Below are 16096 nucleotides of genomic sequence, written 5' to 3'. Positions count from 1 at the left end.
CAAATAAACTATAAACTATAAAACTAATCCAGATTCAAATACTTTTGACTACCCCCCACATTTAGATGTGGTATTACATATGTCTCGTCATAGCATAATAAATAGTTTGTTTCAGTTAAAAAAAGCATTGTACAGTCAATTTTAGGGAAGTGAAAAGAGGATGTATACAGACAAACAGCATGACTAGTCTCAGAATTGCTTTCATATCTACATCTGTTTCCTCTCAGCAACCTACACTTGGAGAAGAGGTTGTTTTAGAGAAATAAAGGAGAAGACCAGACTGTTAGTCAGTCTACAGAATTTATTTTTGATGGGTTTTTTTGTTTGCTTTTTTGCATTATTTTCACAATTTTTGCTGTGATTTGAATGCATCTTTTTCTTGTGTATGAATTCCATTTGTTTTTCTCACCTTCTGAGACTTTAAACCTCTGTAACCGGGCTGCTTTTATGGACTGATCATGGATATCTTCAGCTACTCACCGTCCAGTTAAAAAGTATAAACTGCAACATACCAGTTGATTAAAACACCAACAAATCAGCTCAGTGCATCTGCTGAAAATCCATCAGATTTCAATAAAGGTAAGTGCTCTCCTTTGTGTCAATGTGCTGTGTTGTTTATAGATTTAATTTTGCTTAGATTTGATTTTTAATCCTTTTGAAATTAACATCATCTTGACCAGAATATTAAGAATAAACAAGTTTTAAAAACACAATGGTTGAAATTATACATTAAAAACAAATACCACTGCAGTATTTAAAATGACCATAATTATAAATTTAATGAAAATAAAATATGTATTTCCATTTGTTCTGGGGCGTGGTGGATGTCATTAGCTATTACGACTGATCAAAGGCAATTTATTCTCAAATTTACAAAAACAAAGACCCTGCAGAACACACTGCAACTAAAATTAGGAAAAATAATCAATTAAATTAAATTCATCGCTTCTACAAGACGAACAGTGATAACACAGATGTGTATTTCCAGGCAGACAATGAAGCCCATGACTGCCACCTTCTGGACAGTAGCCATGTTGGTGAGACTCCAGCTGATTGCTTCATCACCTGACAACATCGTAGACTTCTCATCCAAAAATCTCTCTTCTGTCCCAAGAGACCTGCCACAGAAGGTTGAGTTTTTAGACCTTTCATGCAACCGCATACAGCAACTCCACCGAGAAGATTTCCAAAACACCACTCTCCTGAGGTTCCTGAATGTTTCATGGAATAGTCTGGAGGAGATCGATCCAGAGACGTTCTTCCACACGTCACACCTGGAGATTCTGGACCTGTCCCACAACAGGCTGAAGAACCTGTCAGGTCAGCATTACCTGCTACACACGAGGAATCTCGTGGTCCTTAACCTAGCCGGTAACAGTTTTCTCACCATGACACTGGGGACTGGCTTCAGTAACTTGATAAATCTGGAGATATTAGCAGTTGGAGCAAAAAACATCAGCATGGGTGATTTCAAGAACATTGCTGAAGTGAAACTACATACAATGACCCTTTCACTGGAAGATGAACTTGGTTATGAAGCAGGCAGCCTGAAGGATGTTCATGCTGATAAGCTTCAGATAGCCTTCACATGTAATGAAATAATGAACCATGATCTGATCACTGATGCTCTGTTACTCTTTGATGAAGTGGAATTGATGAATTTGACAGATGGCTACAGAGACCTAAGTGAGCAGCTGCAGAAAGTAACACCTCGCACTTCTCATCTTTATCTCACCAACATAATAATTAAATGGCAAGATTTGACTACTTTTGTAAATGTGAGTCTGAAAACATCTATTACCCACCTGTGCATCACTGATGTGGCCCTCACCAATTTGCCTAGTGAAGACACTGATATGAACCTGACATCTAATATGACATCCTTCACTGTCAGAAGAGCAGTGGTGAAGTCCTTCTTGTTTTCACAGGAAGCTGTATACAACTTTTTTATCAGCTTGCCAGTGAAGAGTTTAGCAATGCTAGAGACTTCAGTCATACACATGACATGTCCAAAATCACAAAGTCCACTCTCCCACCTGGACTTTTCCAATTGTGCTTTGTCTGACACTATCTTCTCCAGAGTGGAGGGTCAGGAAACTGTTGAATGTGAGGATCTGGGCAATGTGACGAAATTGATTCTGGCCAATAACAATCTTAAGAGTCTTCATTTGGTGAGCAAACGTGTACAATACATGAGATCCTTGCAACATCTGGACCTCAGCCTCAACTCCCTGGTTTATGATGGCCTGGCAGAATGTGCCTGGCCACCAAACATCACCAGTATGATTCTGTCTTCTAATGGTCTGACAGACTCCATTTTTAAATGTCTACCAAAAGGAATAAAGACTCTGGACCTCCAGAACAACCAGGTTTCTGCAGTACCATCATCCACTTTGCAAATGAAAAACCTTACATCTCTGAATCTAAATACTAACAGGCTTCTGGACCTGCCTGTATGTAACAGTTTCCCCATAGTGGAGGTGCTTCTGCTAAAATCAAATTCCCTCCATGCCCCATCTGTGAACAAGCTCAACAGCTGTCCCAAACTGCAAACCTTGGATGTCAGTCACAACCCCTTTACCTGCACCTGCGCTCTAAGAGGTTTCATTAGTCTTGGTATCAAATCTGAAATGAATGAAATTCACACAAGAATCAATATGTCGGACTGGCCACTGGGCTATTACTGCACCTACCCAGAGGCCCTTAGAGACTCTACCCTGAAACACATCTGGATCCCAGAGGTCCAGTGCAATACTGGCCTTCTAGTAGCCACCATCTTGTGCCCAGCGGTGGCAATAATTATTGGAACTGTGATTCTGTGCCATCATCTGGATGCTCTCTGGTACATGAGCATGATCTGGCAATGGACCAGAGCCAAACATCGTGCCAGAACACAACACATTCGACCTGAAGACCTGGTGGGTGTTGAGTTTCATGCTTTTGTGTCTTACAGCCAGCATGACACAGACTGGGTGCACAACACCCTCCTTCCCAACCTTGAAGGTCCTTTAGGAGGACTCAGAATCAGCCATCATGAGAAGAACTTTGTTCCTGGAAAGTCAATCATTGAGAACATCATCAGCTGTGTAGAGAAAAGCCGACGATCCATGTTTGTTCTCTCTGCTCACTTCATCAAGAGCGAGTGGTGCCACTACGAGCTGTACTTCGCCAGCCACCAACGTGTTTCTCGGGGATCAGACAGTGTTGTGCTGGTGCTGCTCGAGCCTCTGCCTCAATACCTGATCCCATCAAAGTACTACCAGCTCAAGTCCATGATGAGCAGGCACACCTATTTGGAGTGGCCACAGGACAGAGCCAAGCATAGGCTGTTCTGGGCTAACCTCAGAGCTGCTCTTCAGGCAGACCTGCCAAACGCATCAGCCACAGAAATAGATGAGTGACTGTGGTGGAGAGAGTTGAAAAGGGGGGGAACAGAGCAGGAGGAAAAACATACTGTTAGTGTACATATATATATTTTCGGTACATTAACATGAACATACTTTCTTGAGCTAAAGGTTTTAATCTTGTACTGACCTAAAGATGAACTGACTGTTCTTGTAAGTCCATAAAATATAAATCATATATGCAGTAACGTCAACTTCTGTAAATCATTCAAATGACATTTAATGTACACATTTTTTGTATATACTACTAACAAGTAGCTCAAGTTTGTAACAAAAACAATAAACTTTAATCGGTATCAAAACTGCACTTGATTCTTTTATCAATACAGACATCCACAAAAGATCACAATATGATTAAACCACTTCATATGTGGTTGACACCAGTAACTGCACACACACTATTAAAATGCTATATGATTAGAAAATGCGTGTTCTCTCCAACTCTGAAAAGAGATCCACTTTTAAGGCGAGAAGACTTTTTCTTTTATAAGTTCAATGATTGATGATAAACACAGGAGAACTAGAAGTCATGTGTCCAGTACTGAGAGACAACAGCCACGGTCATTAATTCAGTCCAGTTAAAACTATGTCTGAATATCAACTATGAATAAGTTAAAAAGTCACAGGCCACGTGTCAAGGAAGAGACTGGATGATGATGATTTTCTCATTGATGCAGAAACGATGAAGGACACTGAGTAGGTTCTCTCCACAGCGTGACACCTGCCTCTCCATGGCCAGACGGAAATCCTCCTTCACTCCTTTGGTAATTCCTCGTGTCACTGTGTGGTGTCTGAAAAAAATAAAAGGATAAAAAAAAGTATATAAGCACAGACAGTTGTTGTCACAGACAGTAAAACTGAAAGGGCATTTAACTTTAATCTTACAGAGGGAGATATAATTTTTCCTTTTTTTTTTTTTTTTTTTACACATAAATCAGTCAAGATTACACAACAAAGGTTTCGTTATCATAAATAGCAAACCACATAAAAATGTCCACAAATGAAATGAGATCAAGTGAAAAGGCAAAAAAAGTAAACTGACTGTACAAGAAGACTAACATCATCCTCAAATAGCAACAACAGTGATGACCACAGAAAGACGAGCAATGGCTCAAATAAACAGACGCCGACAGGAAATCAAAGAACGACTAACTCTTGATGTAAAATGATAGGCCTCAAATCAAAACTGGAGGGGGATGACAAGCCTTGAAGTTTGGGAATGGAGGAAGGGTGACTGGTGTTGGGGGAGGAATGGGGACTGTGGGAGGAGGGGCCTGGGGTACCTGTCCATCGTCTGCACCCCTTGTAGCAGAAGGGTATTTAACTCCACCCCCAGGGCGGGACTAGGGTTCCTGAGGGACAGCAACATTCAACAACTCTGTCAGTGAGGGTGCATTCAAGTATCTTAACTCCTACAGTAATGAATGAAGTGTGAGTTTGATTAAAGCTCTTTAACCACAAACCCCTTTCTCTTTATAATGGCCGCTCCGTTAACAGCATCTTCAGCTCAAAATAAACAGTTCCCCACAAGCCATGTCTACTTCAATCACCAACAGAACGGGAGTGTGCAGAGTCACAATGCCAACCAAAAGGTTTCTGAATCTGAGGTGCTTACTTGATCAGCATCCCCTGGTTGGGCAGCAGCTCTAGCTGAATCCTCCCTCCTTCTGGAGTACGCAAGTATGCAAACTCCTCTAGCATGTCAATGTCTGACAAAAATCATAAGCTTATGGAAACTAACATCACACACAAAGTTACACCAAAGATTCATTCTTGTCAGGCTGTATTGTGGCTGTGTGCGTTGTTACAGAAAAGGATACTGGTGACATAGTTGAAGAAATTCTCATATTGGAAACTGCCTTGCTGGCATATTTTATCCACAGCCTTTAAAAACAGCATCTCGCCCTGTGGCCAGTCATACTGCAGGAGCACCACCACATGACCAAGGGACAGGTCGTCACGATTGTCTGTGAAGGCGCGGAGCTGATTAGCCAAAATGAGAAAAAGACAAAGACGGTTATACAAGGTTTTATCTATGTAGTCTTGAGAAATGAATCATCACAGTTTAACTAAAAAAAACACTGACTCCAACGTTTAAATTACATTCATTTGGCTTAACACAATTAAGGTACTTAGTATAAATACCTTAAAGCAGGCCAGCATCAGCTGGAGACAGAAAGGTAACACAGCTTTGCTGGTGCAGGGAAGCAATCTCAGGTCATTGCCTAATCAAAACATAAAAAGAGGCAGCACATAATGTTCTGATGTAATCGCAGTTAGACATGTCACACAAATGTCAGTTGTGCAAAACTCGTTTAAAGCTGTTCATAGTCAGAATCAGCGAGTGAACTTTTTAACAAAAGCAGGAAGTGATTACCTTTCCTTGTCCTGGTCTTGACTCGGCCCTGATCTTCTGGCATCTTTGTTGGTTCTTGGACTGGGGGTACCAGTCCACCGACAACATCGAGGAGCTTCTCACAGGCCATCTAATCAGCAAATACAGTACAATTTTACATCGTGTTTATAGAGAAAAGGGCTATTTGGCAACATATCGTATACAATTTCATTAAATTACATTGTCTGTGTTTATTTTGTCATTTGCACCATTAAATCCTGTTATAAGCAAATGTTTTATGCATTGTCCATATATGAGATATCTTTTTGCTATGGAACAGTTTAGAGATAATTTAGGTACACTTCATAATGGCACATAGTATGTTAAACAGCTCATATAGATGATAAATGCAGGCAGTTTGGAGAAGGATTTTAAAAAAATCACAATTAGTCATAATGATTAAAATGAAAATTTCATTAAGTAAATCCTGCAGTATCTTAAACATACTGTATTTTCAAGCTTGGCTTTAACTATAACATCAACCTCAGACCAGCTAAAGATTAAATTTGGGGACCCAGCCCACTGAGCATCAGGCTTTTCTATAATCGGTATGTAAAAAAAATGAAAACAAAATAACTTCCCACCTACATAATTTAGTATATGAATCAGTACAGACAAGAATAAAGCAGCAGATCTCTGCAGAAGTGGGATTAAGAAACAAGATTCTGATTTCCAACTTTCAACATGATAACCACAATTTCTATGCAGTGTCACAGTGTGACAACAGATCTGGAGCCAGCTTTGGATGGAAAGATGGAAAACAGTGAGGAAAGATGGAAATGTATGAAATCTGTGTGTATATCTCTATCTCCTAATACCTTCATACCTTGTACATGAGTGTATGTATCTATACTTGTGTGTACTGAACAAATGGGAGCACTCTGGCTTCACAGGGACCGGCATCACTTGTGAGGACCAGAGTTCAGCACAGACGTAGTTTATTGAATTTTACAAAAACAACATGGTGTAAAGTTAGAGCAAATTAAGTTTAGTTAAGTTTAGGGTAAGTCTGCTGGAAATGAATCTAAGTCTATGTAGGGACCTGGTAAGCGGCAAAAACAAGGATGAGTGTGTCTGTGCGTTGTGAATGTGCATCTGTTTACCCTGTACTCTCCCAGTGCGTAGTGGCAAGAGGCCTGTTGTATGAGGGCTCTGTGGTGCTCCAGACTGGCTGGACCAGAGGGGCTCTGCTGCCCAAGCTGAGACTGATGCACTGCAGCCATCTGGTGCAGGCTGGAGAGAGCCTTATGGTATTGTCCCTGGGGACACACACATAGGAAGATATTTAGACACTTACAAATACCTGTTGGTAAATATGTATTTGTCTTAATTCAATTCCATCTCCATCAGTTTCATCCACTTGCTGTAATGAGCTGTGTAATGGTTTAAAACCCCTATTTGTCCCATTCTTTAAATCAATTATTTATACGTCATCAAAACATTTGTACATTGTATTCTAAATATCCTCTATGTACTGCAATACCCTGTTTTTCATGTTCCTCCATTTCCCGACAAGGATCAAATCTAGTGTAAAATGAATAAATCACTTAGGCAACATGATATACAAAAGGCAACATCTCTTGTTGCAAGCAAAAAAAAAAATCATAACTGTTTCTTGCCTGGTAAATAATCATGTCAGTGAGGAATATTCGGAACCACAACCAGCTATCTGTCTTCCATGAGGCACAGATCTTCTTGAACTCTGTCAGAAAAGTTATAAAAACATTTAAATTATTAAATTTGCTCATCTTAAACTTAGCAATACATGAATGTCAACAACGTTTTTCAGCTAACCTGTTTATCCACATACAAATAATATGTCTCTGGATCCCGTTTGGATGTAAACAAAAATACAAACAGTGGTTCCTACCAGTTTCCAGGCCATCGTGAGAGTGAAGAAGATCCCAGCTGTCCCTCGCTACGCGAAAGCTCTCCAAAGTCTCTGACCAGCTGGGCATCTCTGTTTTATTCACTAAAATGTGTCGACCGCGGCCTTTCCCCAGCCCTTCCTCATCATCTGAGCTCTACAATGACACACATACATTCAGTAACCAAAAACCAAATGCAACAGAAATCCATTTTAATCATATTTAAGGACAAACACACACTCAATAGGGATCAGTCAATCTTTTTTGGCTCTCACAAAAATCATGTCGAAACATCTCAGTGATCTCTGATCTGTCCTCACCATAGTCTTCTCTCTCCCATCAGCCAGTTTACGTTTCTTATGCCCATGTTTCAATGCTCCTCTCTCTAACTCCGCATCACTGTACACCGAACACAAATCCTCCACAAGGATCCACGGCCCCAAACTCAATGCATTCACACCTGCCAAATATAAACACATCGTTTGATCGTTGAACATTTCATTGAAAATGAACTAGAGTTCAGGGAATGAACAAGCATGGAAACTACGTGTGCTTGCAAAAGTAGAGGCTGACCCTGGAACAGTGAAGGCTGTACAGCTGAGACATAAAGAAAGGCACTGCGGAAGAGGACGAGCGCAGCACAAATGACCACTTGACTGCAGCAACGAGCCCTTGTGTCTCCTTCCAGACCAGGCAGGTAGCGACACAGCTCCTTCACTCTCTGCAGCATGTCCACATAACTCCTAGAGCACATATAGCCACACAAAAATACACCTTTGAAAAACATTTATATTACTCAACTTTAAATGGCAAAGGCTGGACATAAAGTATGTAGGTGAATGTTACATATGTCAGTACTGCAAGAAATGCATATATTTGCACATATTCAAAATAGTAGAACAACAGTACAACACAGTACAATTTAACACCACAACAAATTAGGTTTCCAAAATGATGATTAAAGCAATACCTCTCTAAAATGTTTTCAACAAAAGCAAAACATTATGACCATCAGAGATGTAGGACTTATTCCAGAGCTGTTGTATTAGACTGCATTAGTTTTATAACCATTGTATAAATGTTTTAAAACAAATATTTTAAGAACATTTAAATGTGTTAATATTACAAGAGTCACCTGGACACACAACAAAAAGAGCAGTGCTGGCTGACTGATAGACTACCTCTGTCCCTTGTCTCCCTGCCACTCGCAGCGAGCTCCAATCACAGCGAGGATATCTAACAGCCTCTCCCAAGGTTCTGCTACCATTGATGACTTCTCTGACAGGCCATCAATCACATAACGCTGGGAGCCACGGGACATACTGGGAGATTTCAGAGATCCACCGTCTTGAGAGGCTGAGACAAAGCAGAAGAGGAACACAAAAATGTCAGGCAGGCAGTGAACAGAAAACAATATGGTGATAGATCCTACTGTAGGAGAGGAAATATTGACATTCAGTAGGAAAAAATAAAAGAACAACATCAGCACACTGCAACTCTACCCTGTATCTGTACATCAGGTGAGGGTCCACGAGTAACATAACCAATATAGAATTCAGCTGCTTTCAGCATGTACTTCTGCAGGAGGCTGGCTGGCAGGCGCATGTCCATGTTGTTGATGACCAAAGGAAGGACATCACACACTACAATTGTAAAACAATACTTAGCAAGTGTTTTTGGCAAATGAAAGAAAACCAATAAATTTTAACTTAAGTGTCTCACTGACCAAAAAGTTTTCTGAAGCAGTTGACAGGAGTCTCCACATTCTCAGATACCTCCGCCTCCAACAGTGTCTCTCCTAAATTAACCTAAAATATAGCGCACTGTTACTGTTACTGATTGTCGTGAATGTATAAAATGCTATTTACACTAGGTTAAAATGTATGCGTTATGTTATTGTTATGTACCCCGTGTTGGACGACAGACTCCGGAAAGCGTTTCAGAAGGAGCAGCAGCATCTCTGCCTTCTCCAAAGTGTTGAAACATTGCTCTGTGGCTTTCAGCAGCATCTCACACTGCACACGGCCAGGCAGCGTCTCAAAAAGCCCTGGGGGAGACAAACACCCACACAAAAGATCAGATGGTCTTCAGACCACAAAAAAAAAAGAATAAAAGAAAACACTGATGATATCATGGACATACACTCCAGACAGTAGGATGTTATAGTGTATACTAATGTATGAATGGTCTGTATACTGAACCAGGCAGTTAAAAACTCCTCTCACCTCGCAGAAACTGTGCATGCTTGTCTTGAGAGTCACTGCGCAGGGCAGCTGTGATGACACTGATCTCCCGCCACACAATGGGCTGATCGGGAAAATTTATAAACCTGAAGGATGGACAAATCATTGGAAACTGTTAGCTCATTAACATTATTACCGTCAAGATTAGGGCTGCAACTAATAATTATTTTCATTATCTTTTAAGTTGGCAGTTATTATTTATTACTAAATTACTTAACAATGAGTTAAATAACTGTTAAACTATCAAAATAGTTGACCACTTGACTGACTAATCACTGTGGCTCTAACAGAGATAGTACACTGTAACTCACATGTCATACACACGCATACCTGCTGCAGAGGTCCTTTCTGCATTGCGTTCAATGATGTACATTTCATACTGTGAAAACATGTCAAGCAAATGTTAATGTACTCAAGCACAAATTGTGATGCTTGACTGGCACATTTATCTAAAGAATTTATGTATTTCCAGTGGTTCTATTATCAATAACAGTTGAGGTAAAGGCTTAATGTTACCTGTATGTTGAAGTCTGCAGGGTAAAGGGTTCTGGCGGTTATGAGCCAGGCTTTGGCAGCACAAGGATCATCAGAGACCAGCTCTCGGGCTCTTTTCACCAAAAACTCGCAGTCTTTTTGTGCTGACATTTTCCACGAATGAAGCTTTGATTGCCAAAGGATACAAGCTGACCCCCCACGCAGCTCTGAATGTAATGTATGCACAAAAATCTTTGTGGATAAATTTCAAGTACAAGCTGTAGCCAATGTTAGCGTTAAACTATAGAGATCAGTTCTGTGCAAAATGTAAGAATACAGCGAGCAACATATAGCTAGTTAGCGTTAGCTACGTTCCTTTATGTTGGCATCTTTGCAATCGCGCTCCATTATTCAATTGTCTTATACACATATTATAACTACCCATATACATATATAAAAGGGAGCAATTAAAGGTAGTTTAGAAATTGGCAATCAATGCTACACTATTTGCCATGGATGTTTTATTTACCGACACATATTCTACACCTTACGATAATGACGTCATAACGTTGTCGTAAAAACTACGCTGCATTCAGCTTTACGACCAGTTTTCAAGCAGTACATGAGTCATAGTTTGCATCAAAAACAACGGCAAAATGGTTAGTTTTTGGCTTTTTACTCAACTTATGTTGTGCGTTAAAGGGGTATAGAATGAATTACAAACTCAGACTATCCATTATTTACATTGTACATGGTATTAAGTCTGCAAATGTGAAAGAAGCTCTGGTGACAGTTGTAGCCCTTTCCACACTCTCAGAACTGCAGTAGTGCGCAGGCGCAAAAGACGTGTTTTTTGTTGTCACCTACAGTCCAGACACGACCTACAGTAGTGGGCCAATTACCCTGCAACAACTGCATTCTACAACGGCTGGTGTACACGGGAGGTAAAAACAAATTTATGACCCCGACGCATGTTCTCCAATCAATCATCAATCAGCGCTTTTCTGTTTTAACTCTTATTATGCTAGCCATTTAGCATGATAGACAGACAAGTCTTATGCTGTAGCATGCAACTATTGTGTTTGACCCTGTGTCAGCCCTTCATGCATTTAACTTACTAATACAACCGAAGAGGCCCAGGCAACAGCACTGTTGTGCTAGCTAGGTTGGCTAACAACCTAGCTGTAAGTTCCGCTATTTAGCGGAACTTACAGGCTGCTATCCTGTTGGCGATTGGTAGATCTTTACCTGTTCAGTTGCACATATGTCTTAATCTATCTCCTTGTAATGAAACGGTTAACTGAGATTATGTCTGATATGTATGTGCCTGCTAACCGCCAGCATGGCACGACAAGATAGTGACTGCGTTCTAGTGAGGAACTACATAAAGGGCGTGTTCTTTAAGTTGTTACAATAAACAAGTGAAATCATAACCGAGTTGATGTCTTCTGCAATAATCCATCGATTTTTTTTGAAAGTATCAGTTACATAATGTTGATTATTATCTGTATTGGGATGTTACTTCTTGCATTCAAACAGTGTTGGAAGTAGCATTCGGGCATTTTACTTGAGTAAAAGTAACAGTACCACAGTTTAAAAATACTATTGCAAGGTAAAGTCCGTATGTATGATCAGTAGCACTTAAACAGTTGTACATTATTCTAAATTCGTGGACTTTGTTTAAATTCCATAGCGTCTTACATGTCAGAAGCCCACTGGCAGTTTGGTTTGGTCATGTCAGGCTGACATGAAACTGGAAGGATCTCTGGGGTGATATTTTGTTTGAGGAGCTAACGGCTTTGATCCCACCCTTGCCTGATATTTAGACAACTCCTAGACCACTTGTTCTATGTTATAAAGGACATAAATTTACATACTTATTTTGAATTTAGCAAAGATCATGCTTTCAGTCAAGCAAATTTGTCATGACTGTTGTATGTGGCATACAAATTCAGGCCTAAAAAAAAAAAGAAATGCCACATTACACACTGTATATGTTGAATACACCGAGCTTTGTAATGTAAATGAATGCTGCTGGTGTGTTCTGTCACTCATAGTTGTATTTTCTTCTCCCATGACCAAGTTGACACTTATCAGTCTGTTAAGTTGTGTAATAACTCTTGTCAGCGGTCAGTTGGGGCAGCCAGCCTGTACAAACTTAAGGCAAATAGATGAGGCTAAACAGTTCACTCAATCGGCATATTAGTTTTGTATCATTTGCGGTTTTATTTCATAAACAATTTAACTGTGTTTATAGATTTTTGGTGGAGTTTCAAACATATTGTTTGTCAAAGTGTGTTTGTTATGTATTTATGTGAAAATGAAACCATTATGAGTTAGTTCTTAACTTTTTAAAGCTTTCAAACACTGGTATTTTGTATGGTGTTGTGTATTCTATGGGCTTTTTTTATTGTCTCCTTGTGCTGTCATACCATTAAATGAAGGCAAAGGTGGCTTAAAATAATTTTAAAAAGAGGATAGTGATTAACACTTTGGGTATAGCTGACATGTCCTCTCTCTCACACAGGGTATATATTTTATGGACAAGTTCAGTGTTGATGTGATGCTGGAGGATCAGGCTGTTGTGCACTGAGCCTCCCATGGCTGCTAGTACCATGGACTCTGAGTCAGCCCGGAGACCTCAGCCTCAGACCGGTCTGACCAAAGGAGGTCACTCCCTGCTGCTTGATGGGGCTCCAAGCACCAGGCTGGGCTCTCAAGGGAAGCACTATGTCTGTGGTTCCATTGCAGCTTTTACCAATATTGTGGTGACTTTCCCCATCCAGAAGGTGCTGTTCCGACAGCAGCTCCATGGTGTGTTGGCGACTGAGGCGGTGCGGCAGCTCCAGAGGGATGGGTTGAGGAATCTTTACCGGGGCATGCTTCCTCCCTTGCTTCAGAAGTCCACTACAGTGGCCATTATGTTTGGACTGTATGAGGACTTCTCTAGAGTATTACTTAACCGGGCTAATAACAGCGGTGTGCCAGAGCTGGTCACACGAAGCTTTGCTGCAGCATTGGCAGGAACTGCAGAGGCCGTCCTGACGCCATTTGAGCGTGTGCAAACTCTATTACAAGACCATCGGCACCATGGGCGCTTCAACAACACAGCCCACACCTTCCGGACACTTCTGACTGAGTATGGTTTCACAGAGTGCTACCGTGGCCTCGTGCCCATACTGCTCCGTAATGGCCCCAGCAATGTGCTCTTCTTCGGGCTCCGGGGGCCCATCAAGGAGCAGCTCCCAAAAGCAACTACCCGGCCAGGTCACTTGGTTAATGATTTTGTGTGCGGAGGCCTGTTGGGGGCAGGCCTTGGCATTATGTTCTATCCACTAAACGTGGTAAAGTCACAGGCTCAGTCTCAGGTCGGTGGAGCCTTCCAGCCTTGTAGGAAGGTGCTGCTAACAGTGTGGAGAGAGAGGGGTGGCAGCCTGGTCATGCTTTTTAGAGGGGCCCACCTCAACTATCACCGTTCACTCCTCTCCTGGGGGATCATCAATGCCACCTATGAGCTGCTGCTGAAGGTCATATGAGATGGGGGATGGCGATGACATCATGTAAATTTAGAAAGAAAGAGAATGTACAGTACTTAATGGGAAAAACCTGTTTGTGCTGACAGAGGAACCACTTTGTTCAGCCAAAAGGAAACTGTTAAGCAACGCCAGTGCTCGAGGCTTCATAACTGCAGTGTAGACAGCAGTGAAGTTGCACTTGTGACAGGGGCCAACAGTGAGTGTGAGATAACCACCTACCATTGTGACGATTTGCTGTTGTCAGAGTATTAAAAAGAATACACACGCTTTAGCTTATACAACACTTGTGCCAGGGTCCAATTCAAATGCCCTTGTTTGCTTTGTGTACAAAGATTTTATGATAAAACCAAACTCTAAGTGCTTTTCTGAAGCAAAAGTTACTTGACTAAATAAACTGTTTTGTAGGAAACAAAAAATTTTTGTATGTGCTGTGTGCTGTAGTGTTATGTACAACAACCATCTGTCTGTAAGAGGACTTTCTCTATGAAGCTGAATTTTGGCACTTAATTTACACCATTTTGACCATTGAAATTGGCTAAATATTATTTTCAAGGTGAGTTTAAGGCCAGTTTATTTCTCTGTATGCTCAGTCTCCACCAATTCAATGTAAATGTTGAAAGATCAGAAGGCTAAGAAAGGGTTGAACTTACCAGTGATCCAACATGTTCTTGGAGATGCCGTCTAGCAGATAGAGGCAGGCTGCTTTAAAGTGTCTTTTTTGACACATGATTTGTGTATGTGAAACATTTTGTCAAACACTGTTGGCTTGGTTTATCTTCCTAAGTGTTACTGGCAGGGTGTATATCACTTGAGTTTTGACAACTCTCCACTGATGTATATGTTGGTAAAACACAGTTACATCCAGGTCTTGTCTGTTTTTATGATTCACTGGAAGAGAGTAAAATCAGATTTAGCTGAGACTAATTGCATTGAAAATGTTCTGCCTTTATATAAGGTAACATTTTTAAACCAAATTTTTGCAGCCTCAGAAAAAACCTATAATATAAACTTGACCATGCACTGTCGCTGCATTTGCTTTCAACTAATACATTTTTATTGACTATGAAATAAGTGCTTCTCAATGTGTTTTTTTTTTTATTAAACTTAATGTCACTTGTTTTCTACATGTATTTCTCCCCCTTTGCTCACTCTTCTATAATGCGTCTTCTCACACTCGCTCTCCTCTGTCTGTAACGTCTGTTGACATAATGGGCTCAGATTTCAAGCTCGAGTAGATGCATTCATCAGTAGCTCTTGCTGGATACGACGGCTCGAAGAGGAAGGGCATGCTCCTAGGACCCTGAGAGAGATCAGTGAGAGAAGACAGGGCAGAGGGTGATGTTCAGTGGCACAAAACGCTCAAGCTGCCATGTAAACAGATCACTTGGCCTATTTCCTCAGTTCTTTTTGATTTGACTGTCCACAGTCCACTGTATTTTTGCAGGGGATCCTTTTTTTCCCCCAAGTTTCCTCTTTGGAAGTACAACTTTGTATTTTATGTTTTGAAAGTGGGATACTTGCAGACATTAAAGCATTCTGTTTATAGTTGCCACTTTCTCTGACGCACAAGTATCCAAATCACTATAAAAATGTCAAATGAATAATTGCAGCCAAATAAAAAAAAATTGAAAATCCATTAAAGATGTTGGCAGTGAATGCATCTGCTCTTTGGTTGTATTTGAAGACACATCTGTCAGCTGTCACATTTTCTCAAAGAATAAGCTAACAAATGATTTTTTACTGACATACATTATGAAAATGAATGGCTTCTGTTCCTTGTGATCCCTGTGCCAGTTAATCATACTTTACAGTAAAACCTCTCACCTGTCTGACCAAATATGCACTGTAAACTGTTCTTTGAAATCAATCAATCAAACAACATCAGCAGTACAATGTTGTGTTGTTGTTAATCTGAACAGACTTAACACTGGATCATAATGAAGGTTGAGGCTAACATTTAAGCACACCATGTATTTGATCATAGAAATTGCTCCACTAGCAGAACTGCACTTAAGAGACCATGTTTTGTGTGTACATGTTTGCTAGTGCAGACTACAGATAAGGATCAGATAAGGGGCAATCTGACATGGGGACTTTGGATCAGGAGGAAGAGCTGAGCTGCTGTTGTTAAAAAGCCTCTCAGCTTTGTTACTTTCCACTCTAACAAATGTATTTC

At 40.6% G+C, this 16096-nt stretch overlaps 3 protein-coding genes across 6 annotated transcripts; 2 read left to right on the top strand and 1 right to left on the bottom strand.

The window, feature by feature from the left end:
- The first annotated feature begins 263 nt into the window (after positions 1–263).
- tlr1 (toll-like receptor 1) lies at positions 264–3547 on the top strand. The gene is made up of 2 exons (XM_020624433.1): positions 264–579; positions 989–3547. Exon 2 carries the CDS (start codon positions 996–998, stop codon positions 3399–3401), a length of 2406 nt encoding a protein of 801 aa, XP_020480089.1. The 5' UTR covers positions 264–579; positions 989–995; the 3' UTR covers positions 3402–3547.
- Positions 3548–3691: 144 nt separating this feature from the next.
- On the bottom strand, positions 3692–11797 carry ints10 (integrator complex subunit 10). Of its 3 annotated transcripts, none has more exons than XM_020624435.1 (19): positions 11633–11797; positions 10427–10611; positions 10222–10289; positions 9893–9996; positions 9575–9714; positions 9394–9475; positions 9170–9310; positions 8849–9023; positions 8241–8410; positions 7988–8127; positions 7670–7823; positions 7419–7501; positions 6903–7058; positions 5782–5890; positions 5550–5629; positions 5225–5387; positions 5020–5113; positions 4688–4756; positions 3692–4195 (listed from the first exon to the last, which is right to left on the bottom strand). In XM_020624435.1, exons 2-19 carry the CDS (start codon positions 10553–10555, stop codon positions 4039–4041), a joined length of 2214 nt encoding a protein of 737 aa, XP_020480091.1. In that variant the 5' UTR covers positions 10556–10611; positions 11633–11797; the 3' UTR covers positions 3692–4038. The 3 variants fall into 3 exon arrangements, with proteins under 3 accessions (XP_020480091.1, XP_020480090.1, XP_020480093.1); XM_020624434.1 differs by lacking the exon at positions 11633–11797 and adding an exon at positions 11503–11606; XM_020624437.1 differs by lacking the exons at positions 4688–4756; positions 11633–11797 and having other exon boundaries at positions 3696–4195; positions 10427–10960.
- slc25a51b (solute carrier family 25 member 51b) lies at positions 10963–15776 on the top strand. Of its 2 annotated transcripts, XM_020624438.1 has the most exons (3): positions 10967–11043; positions 11254–11328; positions 12912–15776. In XM_020624438.1, the coding sequence occupies exon 3, from the start codon at positions 12985–12987 to the stop codon at positions 13918–13920; it is 936 nt and encodes a 311-aa protein (XP_020480094.1). In that variant the 5' UTR covers positions 10967–11043; positions 11254–11328; positions 12912–12984; the 3' UTR covers positions 13921–15776. The 2 variants fall into 2 exon arrangements, with proteins under 2 accessions (XP_020480095.1, XP_020480094.1); XM_020624439.1 differs by lacking the exon at positions 11254–11328 and having other exon boundaries at positions 10963–11043.
- The last annotated feature ends 320 nt before the right edge of the window (positions 15777–16096 follow it).

This window comes from Monopterus albus, unplaced genomic scaffold, assembly GCF_001952655.1.
Source record: "Monopterus albus unplaced genomic scaffold, M_albus_1.0 scaffold327.1, whole genome shotgun sequence".
In the NCBI taxonomy this organism is placed as follows: Eukaryota; Metazoa; Chordata; class Actinopteri; order Synbranchiformes; family Synbranchidae; genus Monopterus; species Monopterus albus.
Note: the sequence above shows the minus strand (reverse complement) of the source record. Positions and strands in the feature narration are given on the sequence as shown.

Coding starts and splice junctions, on each gene's coding strand:
- tlr1 (XM_020624433.1), top strand. CDS start 996: ATGAAGCCCATGACTGCCACCTTCTGGACAGTAGCCATGTTGGTGAGA.
- ints10 (XM_020624435.1), bottom strand. CDS start 10,555: ATGTCAGCACAAAAAGACTGCGAGTTTTTGGTGAAAAGAGCCCGAGAG. Junction 8,411..8,848: donor CAGGGAGACAAGGGACAGAG/GTAGTCTATCAG, acceptor TATGTGCTCTAG/GAGTTATGTGGACATGCTGC. Junction 8,128..8,240: donor ACAGCCTTCACTGTTCCAGG/GTCAGCCTCTAC, acceptor TATATTTGGCAG/GTGTGAATGCATTGAGTTTG.
- slc25a51b (XM_020624439.1), top strand. CDS start 12,985: ATGGCTGCTAGTACCATGGACTCTGAGTCAGCCCGGAGACCTCAGCCT.